Source organism: Artemia sp. Qi Xiang Cuo, chromosome 17, assembly GCF_049724085.1.
Source record: "Artemia sp. Qi Xiang Cuo chromosome 17, ASM4972408v1, whole genome shotgun sequence".
Taxonomy (NCBI): domain Eukaryota; kingdom Metazoa; phylum Arthropoda; class Branchiopoda; order Anostraca; family Artemiidae; genus Artemia; species Artemia sp. Qi Xiang Cuo.
The window spans coordinates 57,507,328-57,528,421 of NC_142810.1; the positions used below are offsets into that span (position 1 = coordinate 57,507,328).

Sequence of the window (21,094 nt, forward strand, 5' to 3'; positions counted from 1 at the left end):
AAGACCTAGATAAGAGCGGTTCATTCAAGTCGCAATTGAAGTCACCAACTAGTATGCATTCAAGGCTTAAGGATCTAATACGGTTAATACACTGGCCAAGTTTATCACTAGAATAAGTAAAAGCACGCTCCGAACGCTCATCATGGTAATTTGTAGGCAAATATACATTAATAAAAACACAGCCCTCAACACGAATTGCCAGAAAACTATGATTGACTTCAAATAAACTAGATCTTAGAGTCGAACGAACAAAAGTGGCAATACCACCGGAGGGTCGCCCTTTTCCACTTAGCTGCTTCGCTGAAACTGAATAGACCGATACTGAACTATTAAAACTAAGAATACTTTTACTGCGGCTTGTGACGAAGTTTTTTTGTAAAAAGACAACTTCATTTTGCTCAAAAACATCATCTTAGATCGGAATTTTATTTGTGTACGAGCCATTAATGTTCCAAGATAAACTTTTAACTGCATAAGATTCAGAAGCCATTTCTTTTGTGGATTACTATTTGAGGGACATTTTACACTGTAACACATGTGACTGCCAATTTTGCATTCAACGGAGAATGTCGGCTGTCTGCATGTTTCATCTCGCGTAGAAAGATGTTCACTTGAGCCACATCTAAAGCATAAAGGTTCAGCCGTATAGTGGGACACGAGATGACCGATTTTGTGACATTTATAGCATCGTCTTGGCAAGAACTTAAACGGATCAGCAGGTAGATGCTCGTAGCCGATAATCACCGAATCACGCAGAAATTGTTGGAGCTCACTAAGAATCTTAAAATACACTTTGCAATAACGGAATTTTCCGCACTGTTCAGTCGTCGTACTATTCGGGATTAGATTTTTTAGTCCTTCACAGTTTATATCCTCAGGGACATTTCGAAGCACAGCTATGTGCAGGGGTTCTCGAACAGTAATTTTGAGATCGGGCTTGGAAGATTTCGCTTTCTCAACGATTTTCGCTGCTGCAGCTTTCGACCTGACCACTAGCTTCCATTCGTTTACAGATTTGCGAAGTTCACTAATGTCATTTGTATTTTCACAGAAACTGTCTATGAAAGCTTTCCGGTCATTTGGGCCATTGAGCTCCTTGGGGGGATTTTTCAAGACGACAGAATAGGTAGAGTTTCTGGGCTTGGACGTTTCAGGTGCACTACGACTGCTTGTGAAAATACTGGTGGCTGGAGCGGACTGGGTGGCCAAAAAATTATCAAGCTTCTGAGAGAGTTCATTTACTTTGGCAGTAACTGTTGCATTCACCGCATCTCCGATGACCGGAACCGAGCAGGCGTTAGAGATGACAAATTTTGGCATGCTCACATTATTTTTCGCAGCTGAAACTAGAATTTTGCATATTTTAATGATATTGTCTTCATCTTTAGAGTAGGTCACAAGACGATTCGTAATATTCAACTCAGTATGAAGGATTCGCTTTGCCTTTATAAAATCTTCATGTGTATAGAAAGCAACACACGCTTTTACGATACACTCCAATTTTATTCCATCTGTTAGTGCTCTCATTACACAATTCAGTAACGGATTCAAAATAATTTTTTCACTTTCAGCCATTGTAGTTCTAATCATAATAAGAACTTTAAGTAAAGTCATAAGACACTGACTTGCCCACTAGGGGGCTTTTTAAGTCCCCCCACTTTCCAATACACGCCCTCTAATTATCCAAATAAAATAATTCAATCCAAATTAATATCAAAAATTCACTTACGAGAGAAGTAAGGGAAGCATTGGAGGCTGCCTACCTTGTCCCCGCAATTTAAGGGGCAACCCCAGCGGGTACCATGGCTCTCGCAGACAATCTCCCACCCCTCTTCTTGCTTTTCTCCTGTCACGTTTATCGCAGCGAAATTGCCTATACTGTTCCGAAAACTGATAACTGTTCCGATATATATATATATATATATATATATATATATATATATATATATATATATATATATATATATATATATATATATATATATATATATATATATATATATATATATATATATATATATATATATATATATATATATATATATATATATATATATATATATATATATATATATATATATATATATATATATATATATATATATATATATATATATATATATATATATATATATATATATATTATATATATATATATATATATATATATATATAAATGTTTAACCCCTTTTCCAGAATCGTACAAACTTTTGAAAGCTTAAATTTTAAAAAAATGGATATCAACGTTACATAGTGTTTAATATCAGTAAGGGTTTGAAATACTTGTGTATTCGAATTTTTAAAGGCTAAAAATGACGCAAAAAAAGGCAGTAAAGACTTAAGGTTACGAAAATATGAAGGTATTTTTTCCGCTATAAACAATAAACAACAATAAAAGCAATCAACAAAAAAATAATAAAAGATGAATAATTGGTTAATTTCATTATTATAATGATAATAATAGCAAAAATTAGAATAATAAACAAAACAGTGATAATCACAACAACAATAATAATAGTAACGATAATAATAATAATATTAGCAATAATAATAATAATAATAATTATAATAATAATGATAATAAAAGTAATAATACTAATAATAACAATAATAGAATAAGAACAATAACAATAATAATTATAATCATAATACCAGACTATGAACCATTATCTAACGAAGGCCCCTCTAGCCCACTTTTAAGCAACCCTAGATGCTCAGCCGCCCCACTACTCTCCAGGGATTAAATTATAACACACGCCCTGAAAACCTAGTATAGAATTTATCCCTGGTTTTAATTCTACGCGAGAAAACAAAATTACCAGCGTGATGAGTTTCATGATTAAGGAACAAAACTAAATTATTCGAAATTAAAATTATCTTAAAAAATCATATGACTACTATGATTCCCATTAATGGCGTACAAATAATTGCAAATTCACTTTACTAATCATAATTTTCCTTTTTTTGTCGTAAGATATTATAAAACAATAGTAAAACTTACAATTTTTAGTTCCTCTTTAATTTCTCTAGTAATTTCAACGTCTTTTCTTCTAATGACCTTGATGGCACAAAGACGACCTCTATAAAAAGCGACAGGGCAAAAATTGTTAACTCGAAATTCCTTTTCGCCACTTGAGAGCAGTGAAAGTTGGCTTCCCTGAAAAACAAACACCATATCAAGAGCAGTTTGAAATTATTAATCTTCACTGCTCACTAATCACTATTTGAGAGCAGTGCGAGCTGGCTTTCCTAAAAAATGGTCTTATTAAGAGCATTTTAAACATACTCCTTGAGTTTGTTCACTACTCACTATTTGAGAGCAGTCATAGCTGGCTTTCCTAAAAAAAAAACACCATATCAAGAGCAGTTTGAAAATATCAATGTTCACTGCTCACTACTCACTATTTGAGAGCAGTCACAGCTGGCTTTGCTGAAAAAAAGAGTCTTATCAAGAATAGTTTGAACATATGTTGACTGTTCATTACTTCAGAGCAGTGAGTGCTGGCTTTCCTAAAAATGGGCCTTATCAAGAGCACTTTAAACATACTCCTTGAGTTTGTTCACTACTCAGTATTTGAGAGCAGTCATAGCTGGCTTTGCTGAAAAAAAGAGTCTTATCAATAGTAGTTTGAACATATTATTTGAGTATGTTTACTACCCATTACTTGAGAGCAGTGAGAGCTGGCTTTCCTAAAAAAGGACCTTATCAAGAGCATTTTAAACATGCTCTTTGAGTTTGTTCACTACTCACTATTTGAGAGTAGTCATAGCTGACTTTCCTGAAAAAAGCACCATATCAAGAGCAGTTTGAACATATTATTTGAGTATGTTTACTATTCATTACTTGAGAGTAGTGAAAGCTGGCTTTCCTGAAAAATAAGATTACACCATATCACAAGAAGCTTGAACGTAAAATATAAAATAATTTTTGAAGCTTATTGAGATCCAACAAGGTTCAATCAACACCATGACAGATAAGAATCTTAAAAAATAGAACTGCTTTTTATATTGTGACTCCAACGAACGTGTACCTAAATACAAACCCCAGTAACGGCGAAGTTATTGCAAAGCACAAACACAAAGGCTAGGTTGTGGGTTTTAAACTAAAGTATTGTGATTAAATGTTTTACTTTGTCACAATATTTATAGAAATTATTTTAGTCCTATTTGCTTTAAATAATTGCCAGTTCAAATATTTTGAAAAGCAATTGGTAAAACCGTCACTATAAACTAATAGTTGTATATTTGCAATGTTCTATACAGTGGTTTTAGGGGAAAACAGTGCCAATTCATCAAAATTTATGGGGGATCCTTTTTTGATTTTTTGGATTAAAATACAAAAATTTATTTTTAAAAAGTAAAGGGGATCAATTTTGTTGCTTTATCCATTTTATCAATGAAAATACCAAAAAAAATAATTTTGAGTATCTCGGGAGAAGGAGATTTAAGGGAGAGAATATGCCCTCGCCATACTTGACCCCCTTGTTAAAAATGAAAATAGCACCCCTGTTAAGGAGGTACCATTCAGGCTTCAAATTTGTAATGAATCTTTACAATCCTTTACAATCCTGATCCCTTAGACACTAAAATAAATAAAGTAACAAAAACTTGAATTCTTTTTAAGCAAAAAACTTGCTTAAAAAGTTGTGGAAGTTATATGTTTACAGTGGAATTGTTTAAGGATAAATGGAAGTATTCCAGACACTTCCTTCTTCGCTGAGTTTATAGCACCAAAGACGACAAAATAAAAATATGCTTTGCTCCCTGGACCCCATTTAATTCTATTTATACCTGAGAACTTTGATTTTCTACGGATTTTCTTTTGGTGACTTCAAAACTATAAACTTCTTTGGGCCATATCACCTAGTCGACAGTGTTGCCACGTTAAAACTAATTAGTCAACTTTGACAATGTTTTTGTCAGTAAAAAGTCGAACAGACTTCGCCCACGAAAAATTCAAAGGTAAAAAAATCAATCGATTTCCAAAAACAGATACACCTTCGAAGCCAAGCTCCACCTTCAAAAGCTCTTTAGTGCCATAGGTTTTTGGCTTTTATTTTCTATTTTGTCACTAATTTTTTTCTTATCTAAAATCCACAGCGACCAAAAAACTAAGTAGCTACATAGGTCTATTTCATTGAAGACGGAGTTCCCAATTTTTTCTATTTTTTTTAAGACATTAATTAAAAAAAGCTTTCCGAAAAAGAAGTTTTTCAAAGAAAAGTAAAGGCTGTTTTAAAACTTAAGATCTGCAGGTAAAATACCTGTTAAAATTCTAACTCAAAACGACCAGAAATTACTATTGAAGAATAAATGAAACCCAAAACGAACAGAAATTAAATAAACAATCATAGCAAAAACATACAACAAGTAATAATATAAATGAATAAATAAATCTTATAGAGTTAGATTATAAATAATCTTATAATGCTTAATTTGAATAAGCAAATCAAGCTTAAAACGAATAAAAATATTATGCTATTGAAGTATAAATGAAACCCAAAACGAACAGAAATTAAATAAACAATCAATGCAAAAAAACATACAATAGATCCTAATGTAAATTAACAAATAAATATTAAAACGAGTGAAACTTAAATTGAATATGAAAATCAAGCTTGAAACGAAAAAAAATCCCTACAAACAAGAGTTTGGATATCGCCTCCTTCTCTCTCTGTAAAAGTCTAAAACCTACTGCGTCATTGGCGCTTAACTGAAAACGAATTATATTACAAATATCTACTTTTCCAGTTTTTACAGCATCGAAAATGAAAATAAAATTTCAGTGAAATTAAACCTTGAACTGATGGATCTTTCAATAATTAATATCATTAAATATTAAATATTCAATTTGATTTTGTTTATACTTTCCCAGACTGTACAAGACACATATAGTTTTCAGTAAAGCGCCAATGACGCAGTGGGTTTTAGACTTTTACAGTGAGAGAAGGAGGCGATATCGGACCTTTGAACTATCTTTGACAAAATGGCTATCTTAAAATGTTTATTGGATCCATTTGAGGAAAAAGGGGTGAGTGCGGGGGGATAATTGCCCTTTGATCTCTTTTGACTCTTAAAAATTGAACTACAACTTTCAATTTCCAATCAAATGAACCCTCTCTGAAGTGTATACGAGAATCTCTTTCATAGCAGCTATATATGCCCCCTGGGCATAACTTACACCGCATAACCCGGGCCCTAAAGCATTTTATCGATCCCGGAGTTTTCGTTATATGATCTTTGAACCACTTTGAAAACATGGCTCTCTCAAAGTTTTTATCGGATGGGTTTGAATGGAGGGGGGAGGGCTTATATCCCTCTGATCTCTTTTGACTCTAAAAAAGTGAGCTAGAACTTTCAATTTCCAATCAGATGAGCCCTCTCCGAAGTTTATACGAGCATCCCTTTCATAAGAACCATATACGTCCCCAGGACAACACTTATAACTCCTACCCTCCGGGCCTTGAGGGGTTGTGTCAACCCTGGAGTTTTTTTATTTGATTTTTGAACTATTCAAAAAAATGGCTATTTCAAAATTTGTAGCGGATGGGTTTGGGGAAAAAGGGCACGGAGGGGCTAGTTGCTAACTGATCTCTTGATCTCTAGAACTTTCAATTTCCAATCAAATGATCCCTCTATGAAGTTTATACAAGCATCCCTTTCAGAAGAACCATACTTGCCCTCAGGATATAACTTAGAACGCCTGCCCTCGGTCTATGGGGGGTTGTATTGACACCGGAGCTTTTCTTATCCGACCTTTTAACTTTTTTTAAGAAATGGCTATGTCAAAATTTTCATCGGAAGGGTTGAGAAAAGAGGCGTTGGGGAGGGGGGGGGGAGATTTGCCCTTGGATCTCTTTTAACTTCTAAAAGTGAACTCTAAGTAAAGAACGATGTGGGCACAATGTGTATTTTTTCCCCATACCCGGGCACTTCGTATCGAAGGAGTTGTCGCAGGAACTTCGAAAAGGGCTCATTCGATTGGAAATTGGAGTGGCTAGTACCATTTTAATAGTCGAAAGTGATTGTAGGGCAACTAGCTCCCCCATGCCCATAAATCCCCCAAACACATCCAATTAATATTTGAAAATGATTGGTGGGCAACTAGCCCCCCCCCCCTTCATACCAATTATTCCTCCAAACCCATTCAATCGAAATTTTGAGATAGCCATTTTGTTCAGCGTAGTTAATTTTAAGATAGAAAATATCTTTTTGAGGAGGACACTCCCCCACAACCCTCGGGCCAAGGGTTTTAAGTTATCCCCTCAGGGCATATAAGATCAATGTTGACACAATGTACAGTTTATTATTTTTCTTTAAAACAGGGCACTTCATATGGAAGGGGTCGTCGTAGAGACTTCAAAAAGGCTTCATTCGATTGAAAATCAAGAGTTCTTGTGCCCTTTTTAATAGTCAAAAGTGATTGGAGGGCAACTAGCCCTTCCCCTTCACGCCAATCATTCCCCAAAACATATCCAATCGAAATTTTGAGATAGCCATTTTGTTCAGCATAGTTGATTTCCAGATAGAAAATGTGTTTTTGAGGAGGACACTCCCCCAAAACCCTCAGGGCAAGGGTTTTAAGTTTGGAAATTCAAAAGGCTAGTGCCCTTTTTAATAGTCGAAAGTGATTGGAGGGCGACTAGCCCCCCGACCCCGCCAATCATTCCCCCAAACCCATACAATCAAAATTGTGAGATAGCCATTTTGTTCAGCGTAGTTGATTTCCAGATATAAAATATGTTTTTGTGGAGGACACTCCCCCACAACCCTCAGGGCAGGGGTTTTAAGTTATGCCCTGGGGGCGAATAAGGTTTTTATAGAGGGCGTTGTCGTAGAAACTTCAAAAGAGGCTCGTTCTATTGGAAATTCAAAGGGCTAGTGCCATTTTTAATAGTCGAAAGTGATTGGAGGGCAACTAGCCCCCCCCCCCACCCCCCCAAAGTTCCCCAAAAGACATCCAATCAAAATTTTGAGATAACCATTTTGTTCAGCGTAGTTGATCTCAAGTTAGAAAATGCTTTTTTGAGGAGGAGACCCCCCACAACCCTCAGAGCAAGGGTTTTAAGCTATGCCCTGGGTGCATATACGGTTTTTATAGAAGGCATTGTCGTAGAAACTTCAAAACAGTCATTCGATTGAAAATTCAAAGGGCTAGTGCTCTTTTTATAGTCGAAAGTGATTGGAGGGCAACTAGCCCCCCCCCCCTACGTCCATCGGTCCCCCAAACACATCCAATCAAAATTTTGAGATAGGCATTTTGTCAGTGTAGCTGATTTACAGATAAAAAATATCTTTTTGAGGTGAACACTCCCCCACAACCCTCAGGGCAAGGGTTTTAAGTTATACCCTGGGGACATATAAGGTTTTTATTGAAGGCATTGTCGTAGAAACTTCAAAACAGGCTAATTCGATTGGAAATTCAAAGGGCTAGTGCCATTTTCAATAGTCGAAAGTGATTGGAGGGCAACTACCCCCCCCCCCCACCCAAAGTTCTCCCAAACACATCCAATGAAAATTTTGAGATAGCCATTTTGTTCAGCGTAGTTGATCTCAAGTTAGAAAATGTGTTTTTGAGGAGGAGACCCCCCCCCCCCAACCCTCAGAGCAAGGGTTTTAAGTTTTGCCGTGGGGGCATATAAGGTTTTTATAGAAGGTGTTGTCGTAGAAACTTCAAAAAAGTCTCATTCGATTGGAAATTCAAAAAGCTAGTGCCCTTTTCAATAGTCGAAAGTGATTGGAGGGCAACTAGCCCCCTCCCACACCCGTCTTTCCCCCTAACACATCCACTCAAAATTGTGAGATAGCCATTTTGTTGTTCAACGTATTTGATTTCCAGATAGAAAATAGGTTTTTGAGGAGGACACTCCCCCACAACCCTCAGGGCAAGGGTTTTAAGTTATGCCCTGGGGGCATATTAGAATTTTATAGAAGGCGTTGTCGTAGAAACTTCAAAACAGGCTCATTCGATTGAAAATTCAAAGGGCTAGTGCCCTTTTTAATATTCAAAATTGATTGGAGGGCAACTAGCCCCCCCCCGCCCATCATTCCCCCAAACACATCCAATGTGTTAGGCATTTTGTCAGCGTAGCTGATTTCCAGATAGAAAATATCTTTTTGAGGAGGACACTTCTCCACAACCCTCGGGGCAAGGGTTTTAAGTTATGCCCTGGGGCGATATAAGGTTTTTATAGAAGGAGTTGTCGTAGAAACTTAAAACAGGCTCATGCGATTCAAAGAGCTAGTGCCCTTCTTAATATTCGAAAGTGATTGGGGGGCAACTAGACCCCCCCACGCCCATCATTAACCCAAACACATCCAATCAAAATTGTGAGATAGCCATTTTGTTCAGCGTAGTCGATTTCCAGATAGAAAATGTTTTTTTGAGGAAGAAACACCCCTACAACCCTCAGGGGAAGGGTTTAAGTCATGCCCTGGGGGCATATAAGGTTTTTATAGAAGACGTTGGCGTAGAACCTTAAAAAACAGGCTCATTCGATTGGAAATTCAAAGGGCTAGTGCCCTTTTTAATAGTCGAAAGTAATGGGAGGGCAACTAGCCCCCCCCCTCCCTACGCCCATCAATCCCCCAAACACATCCAATCATTAATTTGAGATAGCCATTTTGTTCAGCGTAGGCTAGTTAATTTCCAGATAGAAAATATGTTTTTTAGGAGGACACTCCCCCACAACCCTCAGGGCAAGGGTTTTAAGTTATGCCCTAGGGGCATATAAGGTTTTTATATGAAGCTGTTGTCGTAGAAACTTCAAAACAGGCTCATTCGATTGAAAATTCAAAGGGCTAGTTCCCTTCTTAGTAACCGAAAGTGATCGGAGGGGAATTAGCTCCTCCCCCACGCCCATCATTCCCCCAAACACATCCAATGAAAATTTTGAGATAGCCATTTTGTTCAGCGTAGTTGATCTCAAGTTAGAAAATTTGTTTTTGAGGAGGAGACCCCCTCCCAACCCTCAGAGCAAGGGTTTTAAGTTTTGCCCTGGGGGCATATAAGGTTTTTATAGAAGGCGTTGTCGTAGAAACTTCAAAAAAGCCTCATTCGATTGGAAATTCAAAAAGCTAGTGCCCTTTTCAATAGTCGAAAGTGATTGGAGGGCAACTAGCCCCCTCCCACACCCGTCTTTCCCCCTAACACATCCACTCAAAATTGTGAGATAGCCATTTTGTTGTTCAACGTATTTGATTTCCAGATAGAAAATAGGTTTTTGAGGAGGACACTCCCCCAAAACCCTCCGGGCATGGGTTTTAAGTTATGCCCTGGGATCATCTAAGGTTTTTAGTTAAGGCGTTGTCATATCAAATTCAAAACAGGATCATTCAATTGGAAATTCAAATGGCTAGTACCATTTTCAATAGTCGAAAGTGATTGGAGGGCAACTAGCCCCCCCCCACGCCCATCATTCCCCCAAACACATCCAATGTGTTAGGCATTTTGTCAGCGTAGCCGATTTCCAGATAGAAAATATCTTTTTGAGGAGGACACTTCTCCACAACCCTCGGGGCAAGGGTTTTAAGTTATGCCCTGGGGCGATATAAGGTTTTTATAGAAGGAGTTGTCGTAGAAACTTAAAACAGGCTCATGCGATTCAAAGAGCTAGTGCCCTTCTTAATATTCGAAAGTGATTGGGGGGCAACTAGACCCCCCCACGCCCATCATTAACCCAAACACATCCAATCAAAATTGTGAGATAGCCATTTTGTTCAGCGTAGTCGATTTCCAGATAGAAAATGTTTTTTTGAGGAAGAAACTCCCCCATAACCCTCAGGGCGAGGGTTTAAGTTATGCCCTGGGGGCATATAAGGTTTTTATAGAAGACGTTGGCGTAGAACCTTAAAAAACAGGCTCATTCAATTGGAAATTCAAAGGGCTAGTGCTCTTTTTAATAGTCGAAAGTAATGGGAGGGCAACTAGCCCCCCCCCCTACGCCCATCATTCCCCCCCACACATCCAATCATTATTTTGAGTTAGCCATTTCGTTAAGCGTAGGGTAGTTAATTACCAGATAGAAAATTTGTTTTTGAGGAGGACACTCCCCCACAACCCTCAGGGCAAGGGTTTTAAGTTATGCCCTAGGGGCATATAAGGTTTTTATATGAAGGCGTTGTCGTAGAAACTTCAAAACAGGCTCATTCGATTGGAAATTAAAAGGGCTAGTTCCCTTCTTAATAGTCGAAAGTGATTGGAGGGGAACTGGCCCCTCCCCCACTCCCATCATTTCCCCAAACACATCCAATTAAAATTTTGAGATAGCCATTTTTTTTCGCGTAGTTGATTTCGAGATAGAAAATATTTTTTTGAGGAGGACACTCCCCAACAACCCTCAGGGCAAGGGTTTTAAGTTATGTCCTGGGGTATATAAAGTGTTTATAGAAGGCGTTGTCATAGAAACTTTAAAACGAGCTCATTTGATTGTAAATTCAATGGGCTAGTACCCTTGTTAATAGTCGAGATTGATTGGAGGGCAACTAGCCCCCCCCCCACGTCCATCATTCACCCAAACACATCCAATCAAAATTTTTAGATAGCCATTTTGTTTAGCGTAGTCTAGTTGATTTCCAGATAGAAAATATTTTTTTGAGGAGGACACTGCCCCACAACCCTCAGGGCAAGGGTTTTAAGTTATGCCCTGGGGACCAATAAGTTTTTTTATAGAGGGCGTTGTCGTAGAAACTTCAAAAAGGCTAATTCGATTGGAAATTCAAAGGGATAGTGCTCTTTTTAATAGTCAAAAGTGATTGGAGGGCAACTAGCCCCCCCCCCGCCCATCCTTCCCCCCATCACAGCCAATCAAAATTTTGAGATAACCGTTTTGTTCAGCGTAGTTGATTTCCAGATAGAAAATATGTTTTTGAGGAGGACACTCCCCCACAACCCTCAGGGCAAGGGTTTTAAGTTATGCCCAGGGGGCATATAATGTTTTTATAGAAGGTGTTGCTGCAGAAACTTCAAAAACAGTTCATTCGATTGGAAATTCAAAGGGCTAGTGCCCTTTTTAATAGTCGGAAGTGATTTGAGGGCAACTATCCCCCCACGCCCATTACTCCCCCAAAGACATCCAATAAAAATATTGAGATAATCATTTTGTTCAGCTTAGTTGATTTACAGATAGAAAATATTTTTTTGAGGAGGATACTCCGCCAAAGCCCTTAGGGCAAGGGTTTTAATTTATGCCCTGGGGACATATAACGTTTTATAGAAAACATTGATGTTGAAAATTGAGAAAAGGGCTCAATTGATTTGAAATTCAAAGGGCTATTGCCCTTTTTAATGGTCAAAAGTGATTAGTAATATTTGTTGTTGTGGTTGTTGTTTAGACCAGGACATTTCGTATCGATTGAGTTGTCGTAGGAACATCGTAGGGGGATCATTCGATTGAAAATAGAAAGGGCTGATGCCCTTTTAATAGTCGAAAGTGGTTGGAGGGAAACTAATCCCCCTTCCAATCCCACCCTCCCGTTTACCCATTATGTTTAAAAACTAAATGTTGCCTTAAGATTAAATCAAAATGCACTGTGATAATGCTAATTCCTAATAAGGCATCTCAGCAGTATCCCAAGAACGACTGAGGGTTTTATGTTCAAACTTTCGAGGCTACTTCTGCTCTTAAAATTTAACCAAATCAAAATAGTGTAAGTGTATCAAAGATATCAAAGAATGTAAACAGATTTTTTCGCGAATGGTGTCAAGTTTTCCATTTCAGGTGAACTAGAGGAGGTATGAAACTAAATTAAACAGTACTATTTGTGTCCGGATTTTTAAAAGGGTATATGTCGTTAAAAATTGCTGAAAAGTTTCTCCAGCATACAGGCCAAACTATAAAGTCTTAAAAAACGAAAAGATTTCAAGTATTATTTTATTTTTCCCTGAAAAGACTATGTCAATATAAAACGAACAGAAATTAATTAAAAAAACTTTTTCCACAAAATATGTTTTTTAAAGAAAAGTAAAGAACTCCATTAAACCAAAAATGAGCAAAAATAAAATCAAATAATATACCAAGCTCGAAACTACCACAATTCAGGATCGATAAATAAATGAAGCGCAAAACGAACAGAAATTACAATAAACAACCGAGTCAAACTCAAAACGAGCAGAAATTAACATAAGTTGGGCGCGTTTTTGTTGCAAATTTTTAAGTGCAAATTTTGTTCTGGCCTTGGGAAGGCATAGGGGTTTTGCGCCCAACTTATGTTAATTTCTGCTCGTTTTGATTTTGACTCGGTTATTTATTGTAATTTCTTTTCGTTTCGGGTTTCATTTATTTATCGATGCTGATTTGTGGTAGTTTCGAGCTTGGTAGATTATTTGATTTTATTTCTACAATTTTTTTGTTTAATAGAGTTCTTTACTTTTCTTTGAAAACTTATTTTGTGGAAAAAGTTTTTTTAATTAATTTTCAATCAAATGAGCCCTCTTTGAAGTTTATACGAACATACCTTCCATATATGCTCATATATGTGGTTGTGTCGACACCGGAGTTTTTGTTCTATGATCTTTGAACTATTTTTAACAAAATGGCCATCTAAAAGTTTTTATCAGATGCATTTGGGAAACAAAGGGCGTGGGGGAGGGGGAGGCTGGTTATCCTCCAATCTCTTTTTGACTCTTAAAAAGTAACTAGAACTTTTAATTTCTAATCAAATGAGCCCTCTCTGAAATTTATACGAGCATTCCTTCCATAAGAACCATATATCCCCCCAGGGCATAAATTGCAGTGCCTGCCTCCGGTCTCTGGGGGGTTGTGTTGACATCGGAGTTTATATTTATATAACCTTTGAACTATTTTTAACAAAATGGCTATCTCAAAATTTTTATCGGATGAATTTGGGAAAAGAGGGTGTGGGAGTGGGCTAATTGCCCTAGGGTCACTTTTTGCTCTTAAAAAGGGCACCAGAACTCTCGATTTCCAATCGAATGAGCCCCTTCCAAAGTTTATGCAACAAACCATTCCATATGAAGTGCCTCTGGGAAAAAAATAATAATAAATAATAAAACATTGGAGCCATATGGCCTTTACTATAGGCAACGCTATAGTATTGCCTCTGATACACAGGATTTTACAAGCATCCATCTAATAAAATTAAAATTCAAATTTAATTGTCATTGTCTTTGGTAATACAAAAAAAGTCAGAACTTCAGGATATAAAGTAATCGGTAAAGCTCTAAAATGAGCGGGACAGAGAAAGAACAGCTATTTTGGCTTTAGACAGGCGATGTTAAAATGAAGTGTTGATGAGTGGTCTAGATTAATTTAATTCTAAGCAGGATTTTTCGGAGTGATTTGTGTTTTTCTAAGTATTTAATATAATAAATTTGAATATTTTTGACTGTCCTTTCTTCTAGTAATGTAGTTTGTTTCATTTCTGTGTTAACAACTTCCAAGGTGAGAAAGTTCTCAAAAACTGTAAATACCCGATATTTCTTTGTTTTATTTATTTTCTTTCCTTATGCTAATACAAATGCCATCCTTAAGTTCTAAATCCAAATTATTCACTGCTAAATTGATTTGTTTTTATAGATATAGGAAAGGGGAGCACTCTTATGACCTGAAAACAGGTTTCCTTTATTTTTTTTTTTTCTTTATTTTTATACTTCTGTATTCTTTTCGCATAACTTCTAAAAAATGGACCATTTCCTAGGCAATACAATAACAGTCTAAGAGAATTATTAAGACTCAAACATTCCAAGATTAATTTGTTTCCCAGGACGAATGTTTTTTGCATTCTTAAAATATATAAGATTCTAAAAGAAAGTCATTCAAGCTTCCATTTCTGTTACTTTTTATCATTTTACATGTCTATATGACATATAGTTGAGAAATTTGGAATAAAATCAAATTATGTTAAATCGCAAGACTTGAAAGCATAGAAAGAAGAATACACAATACTCAATTTTAATAGAAATTAAAATTAAAAATAGTACAGTAAATATTAAATCTTATGAAGGATCAAATGAAATTAATTTTTCTTTCTTTTTCGATTCTTTTTATTCAGTTTTGGCTGGATATTATTTTAATTGGGAAGTTAAAAATTAAGCCTATATTCCTTCTTTTGCCAATTAATAACAATAAACTATGACCCCATACTTAAAGAAAGCTACTTTAACTTACTTTTAAACAACCCTAGATGCTCAGCCTCCCAAATACTCCGGGCATGTATATAAATGTATATAAATGATACTGATATTTATATGTATGATATTTATATGTATATAAATATCATATAATGATATTTATATGTATATAAATGATACTGATAACAGTAAGATCAGGGCTTAATAATTTTTGGCTATTACATCCTCGGTGCGTACAAACAGCTCCTCCCATGGTCCTGTGTTTTTTACCCTGGAACGCGTATTTTCACAGAAACTTTCTTAAAATGCCTTTGAAACCAACTCGAGACTTTGAAGCCTACCTGTAATTCCTAAAAACATCTAATAATAACATTACCCTACTAATTACCGATTTATATATGTATATATATATATATATATATATATATATATATATATATATATATATATATATATATATATATTGGAATAAATTAATTTAAAATTAGATTATTTAAAATTTACTGTTACAAACGTGAAGCTAAGTTTTGCGTTCAAGAGAAATCTGACTTGTCTACCCGTGAAAAAATTGAATTTCGCTTATGTTTATAGTTGTTTAAATGTTCTCTGGAGCACTTGCATCTCGGTCCGGCTTTGAATAATGGTTGAGATGGGTAATGATCATACTGTTTTATATTTATATACAGTGACTCCGGGAGACTGAACATTGCTAAAGAATTTTTCCTACATAAATAGAGAAAGGGGGAACACTCTCATCAATTGAAAACAACTTTCTTTAAATTTTTTTCTTCATTGGTATGCTTCTGTATTCTTTTCGCATAGCTTCTCCACAAATGTACCCCTTCCTTGGCAATGCAATAAATATCTGAAAGAGTTATTAAGACTCAAGCATTCCAAGATTAATTTGTTTCCTAGGATGAATATTCTTGGAATTCTGAAAATATATAAGATTCTGAAAAACGTCATTGAAGCTTCCATTTGTATTACTTTTTACCATTTTACTAAATAAATAAAACAAGTTTTTATAACTGAAAGTAAGAAGCGCCATTAAAACTTGAAACAAACAGAAATTATTCCGTATACAAAAGAGGCATTCCCCTCCTCAACGCCCCGCTCTTTACGCTAAAGTTTGACTCTTTCTAACAACTCTGCTTTATAAATAGAAAAAACTTTAGCATAAAGAGCGGGGCGTTGAGGAGGGACAGCCCTTTACACATACGGAGTAATTTCTCTTCGTTTTAAGTTTTAATGTCGCTCCTTACTTTCAGTTAAAAAAAAATAGTTTTTTTTTATATTTTCTGAATGTTTTTGAATAACGCATGTTTTGAATTTGACTCACCGTACATGAATAATTAAAACGAAATTTGCAAGTTAATTTTACTTTTTTTTAACTAATAATAACCTTATAATAACCTAAGTTTGATTTTTGTTCCTGTTGTTTAAGAATGACTTCTGAATCACAAATGCTTTTTTAACCAGAATAGTATCCTATTTTAAAAGTTAAAAAAAAATTTTAGCCTAAGAGCGAGCTGTTTAGGAGAGGCAACCCATATCATATACGTAATATTTTCTGTTCTTGTTAAGTTTTAATGTCGCTTCTCACTTTCAGTTGATAAAATCTGTTTTTATTTAATTACTGATCGTTTTTTAAGTAGTATACGGAAATACAGCTCCCCCTCCATGGAAAATTCCCTTCCCCCACGAGAAATTATCTCCATGAAAAGATTCTACAACGTAACTTAAATTAGCGGTATTTTCAGAACTAATTTTGTAAGGCATAGCAACAAAAGGGCCAAATAGGTTGAAGCTCGTTTTATGAAAATGAAAGTCACAAGTTGAGTAATTCTCAAATCACTGAAAGGAATGAAAAAAAAGATCTTTAAAAGATAAACGTAATAATTTTTGTTCGTTTTAAGTTTTAATGTTATTCCTTATTTCCAGTCGGAAAAAACTTGATTTTTTTTACTTAATAACAACCACAAACCGAAGACATATAATATCTTTGGTTTATTATCACTTAAAAATTATAGTTATGATGCTTCTTAAAGTAAATTTAAATGCTAAGAAATATACGTAATATACGTAATATACGTAAAGCCGGAAAATAACACAAACAAATTATTACTTATATCGGCCATTATTTAACAAATTTGAACTTTAGCGTAGAGTCAGGTATTGACGAGGGCGTGAACTTCCTCATATACGTAATATGAGGGGTTTCACCCCTCGTCAATACCTCGCTCTTTACGCTAAAGTTTGAATTTGTTTCCAATTCTTTAAGAATGACCCCTGAATCACAAAGGCCGTTTAATTAGAATTAATTAAAAAATATTCCACAAAACAATTTTTTCAAAAAAAGTAAAGAGCTCCATTAAACAAAAAATGGATAAAAATAGAATCAAATAATCTAATTTGCACTTTACTGAAAAAAAATTCAAACGAATTTACTGAAAAGAAATGTGCATTGTCTGTTTAATATAAATATGCTGATATTTATTCCTTAAAATCTTAATTAATTTTGATTTGTTAAAGTTATAAAAATGAAAACATTAAAATTTTTTTTTTAGTAAAGTACAAATTATATTCTGGCATTTAGAAAGCATAGGGTTTAAGAACCCTAATCATATTAATTTCTGCTCGTTTTGAGTTTGACTCTGTTTTTTATTTTAATTTCTGTTTGTTTTGGGTTTAATTTATTTATTGATACTGATTTGTGGTAGTTGCATGTTTGGTATATTATTTGATTCTATTTTTGTTCATTTTTGGTTTAATTTAGTTCTTTACTTTTTTTTAAACTTATTTAGTGGAAAAAGTTTTTTAATCAATTTCTGTTCGTTTTGTATTGACATAATCTTTTTCAGGGCAAAAGACTGAGCCATTGACATAATCTTTTTCCAGGGGAATATCCCCTGGGCATAACTTACAACTCATGCCCCTAATTTCTGGATTTTGTTTAAACCCCAAAAGCCTTGTTATATGACATTTAGACTATTTTGATAGAATGGCTATCTCAAAATTTCTATTACAGGGATTTCGGGACAGGACAATGTGTGCGTGGGGGGGATAGCTGCCCTCTGATCACTTTGACTCTTAAAAAGAGCACTAGAGCAACTGATTACCGATCCAATGAACCCCCTCTGAAGTTTATATGACCATGCTCTCTATAACAACCTTATATGCCCCCAGGGCAGAGCTTACATACTTGCCATGAGGGCTGGGAGGATTTTTTATCCTCAAAAACATAATTTCTAGACCTTTCAAATACGTTGAACAAAATGGCTGTCTCAAAATTTTGATTTCAAGTATTTGGAGAAATGATGGGCGGGGGGGGGGCATTTGCCCTCTGATTACTTTTGACTACTACAATGGCATGAGTCCTCTCATTTCCCAATCAAATAAGCCATTTTTGAAGCTTCTACGACAACAATTTCTATAAAAACCTTGTATGCCCCGAGGGCTTAACTTACGACCCTTGTCTTGAGGGCTATTAGGGGAGGGTTGTCATACTCAAAGTCATAATTTTAGGCCTTTCAACTACGCTGCACAAAATAGCCATATCAAAATGTTGATCGGAAATGTTTTGGGAAATGATGGACGCTGGGGAAGGGAGGGGGGGGGGTGATTCTCCTTCCGATTACTTTCAACTGTTAAAAAGGACAATAGCCCTCTCAATTTCCAATCTAATCAGCCCTTTTTGAAGTTTTTAGGACAACACTTCCTATATAAAACTTTATTTGCCCCCAGGGCATAACTTACAACCTTAGCTCTAAGGGCTGTGGGTTGGGGGGGGGGGGGTAAAACTCAAAGACATAATTTCCAGACCCCTCAACTACGTTCAACAAACTGGCTGTATGGAAATGTTGATCAGAAGTGTTTGGGGAAATGATGGGCGTGGGGGGGCATTTGCCCTCCGATCGCTTTTGACTATTAATAAGGGCACTAGCCCTCTCAATTCCCAATTGAATAAGCCCTTTTTGAAGTTTCTACGACAACGCTTTCTATTTCTATAACTTTCAACTATGTTGAACAAAATGGATATCTCAAAATTTGCCCTTTAATCAGTTTTGCCCTTTGTTAGTTGCCCTTTAATCACTTTCGATTATTAAAAAGGGCCACTATCCCTTTCAATTTCCAACGGAATGAGTCCTTTTTGAAGTTTCTACAACAACCCTTTCTGTGAAAACCTTATATGCACCCAGGGCACAGCTTACAACCATTACCCTGAGGGCAGTGAAGGGGGGTTGTCATCCTCAAAGATCCAATTTACAGAACTTTCAACTACCTTGCAAAAAATGACTATCTCAAAATTTGATTGGATGTGTTTGTGGAAATGGGAAGGGGGTTAGTTGCCCTCCAATTACTTTCTACTATGGAAAAGGGAACTAGCCCTTTCAGTTTCGAATTGAATTAGCCCTTTTTGAAGTTGTTACGACAACCCTTTCTGTAAAAACTTTATATATCCCTAGGGCACAACTTACAACCCCTATCCTGAGGGTTGGGTGAGTGTGTGGGGGGGGGGGGCTTTGTCATCCTCAAAGACCTAATTTCCAGAATTTTCAACAACGTTGAAAAAAATGGTTATCTAAAATTTTGATTGGATGTGTTTGCAGAAATTGTGGCCGTGAGAGGAGGATTAATTGCCCTCCAATGACTTTCGCCTTTTAAAAATGGCACTATCCCTTTCACTTTCCAATTGAATAAGCCCGTTTGGAAGTTTCTACGACAAACCTTATATGCCCCAAGGGCACAACTTACAACCCTTGCCTTTAGGGGTGTGGGCGATTTGTCATCTTCAAAGACATAATTTCTAAAACCTTCATCTACATTGAACCAAATGGCTATTTTGAAATTTTGATTGGATGTATTTGAAGAAATAGAGCGCTTGAGAGGGAGGTTAATTGCCCTCCAATCATTTTGACTATAAAAAGAGCACTAGCCCTTTCAATTTCCAATCGAATGAGCCCTTTTTGAAGTTTTACACTTTCTATAAGTATCTTATATTCCCCCAGTTCATAACTTGCAACCCTTGCCCTGAGGGATGTGGGGGGGAGGGGGAATTGTCATCCTCAGAGACCTAATTTCTAGAGCTTTAAACTACGTTGAAAAAATAGCAATCTCAGAATGTTGATTGGATGTGTTTGGGGAAATGGTGGGCGTGATAGGCGAGTTAGTTGCCCTCCAATTACTTTTTACTATTAAAACGGGCACTAGCCGTTTCAATTTCCAATCGATTGAGCTTTTTTTTCAATCTTCTATGAAAACCCTTTCTATAAGAACCTTATATGCCCCCAGTGCATAACTTAGAACCTTTGCCCTGAGGGATGTGGGGAGTTTGTCATCCTCATAATTTTCAGAACTTTTAACTACGTTGAACAAAATGAATATCTCAAAATTTTGATTACAAGTGTTTGGGGAAACGGTGGGCGTGAGAGGGGGGTTATTTGTTTCTCCATATTACAACCCTTACAACCCTTGCAATTTACCACCCTTACCCTGAGGGCTGTGGGGGGAGGGGGTGGTGTCATCCTAAAAGACCTAATTTCCAGAAATTTCAACTACGTCAAACAAAATGGCTATCTCAAAATTCTGATTGGATGTGTTTGGGAAATGGTGGGCGTGAGAGGGAGGTTAGTTACTCTCCAATCACTGTTGACTATTAAAAAGGCACTAACCCTTTCGATTTCCAATTAAATGAACCCTTTTGAAAGTTTATACGACAACGCTTTCTATAAAAACCTTATATGCCGCAAGCAAATAATTTAAGGCCCTTGCCCTGAGGACTTTGAGGGGGTTATCATCATCAAAGACCTAATTTCAATAACCTTCAACCATGTTGAACAAAATGGACATCTCAAAATTATGATTGCTTGTGTTTGGAGAAATGATGGGCGTGAGAGGGGGGTTAGTTGCCCTCCAATCATTTTCAGCTATTAAAAAGGGCAGTAGCCTTTTGAATTTCCAAGCGAATGAGCCCTTTTTGAAGTTTTTACGACAGCAATTTCT

At 36.1% G+C, this 21,094-nt stretch overlaps 1 protein-coding gene across 1 annotated transcript in view; it reads right to left on the minus strand.

The window, feature by feature from the left end:
* LOC148942401 (receptor-type guanylate cyclase Gyc76C-like) overlaps positions 1-21,094 on the minus strand; it is a 398,466-nt gene that overhangs the window by 172,483 nt on the left and 204,889 nt on the right. The window contains exon 11 of the mRNA XM_089103313.1: positions 3,002-3,157. Coding sequence (XP_088959439.1) covers positions 3,002-3,157 — 156 coding nt within the window. The remainder of the gene's footprint in view (positions 1-3,001; positions 3,158-21,094) is intronic.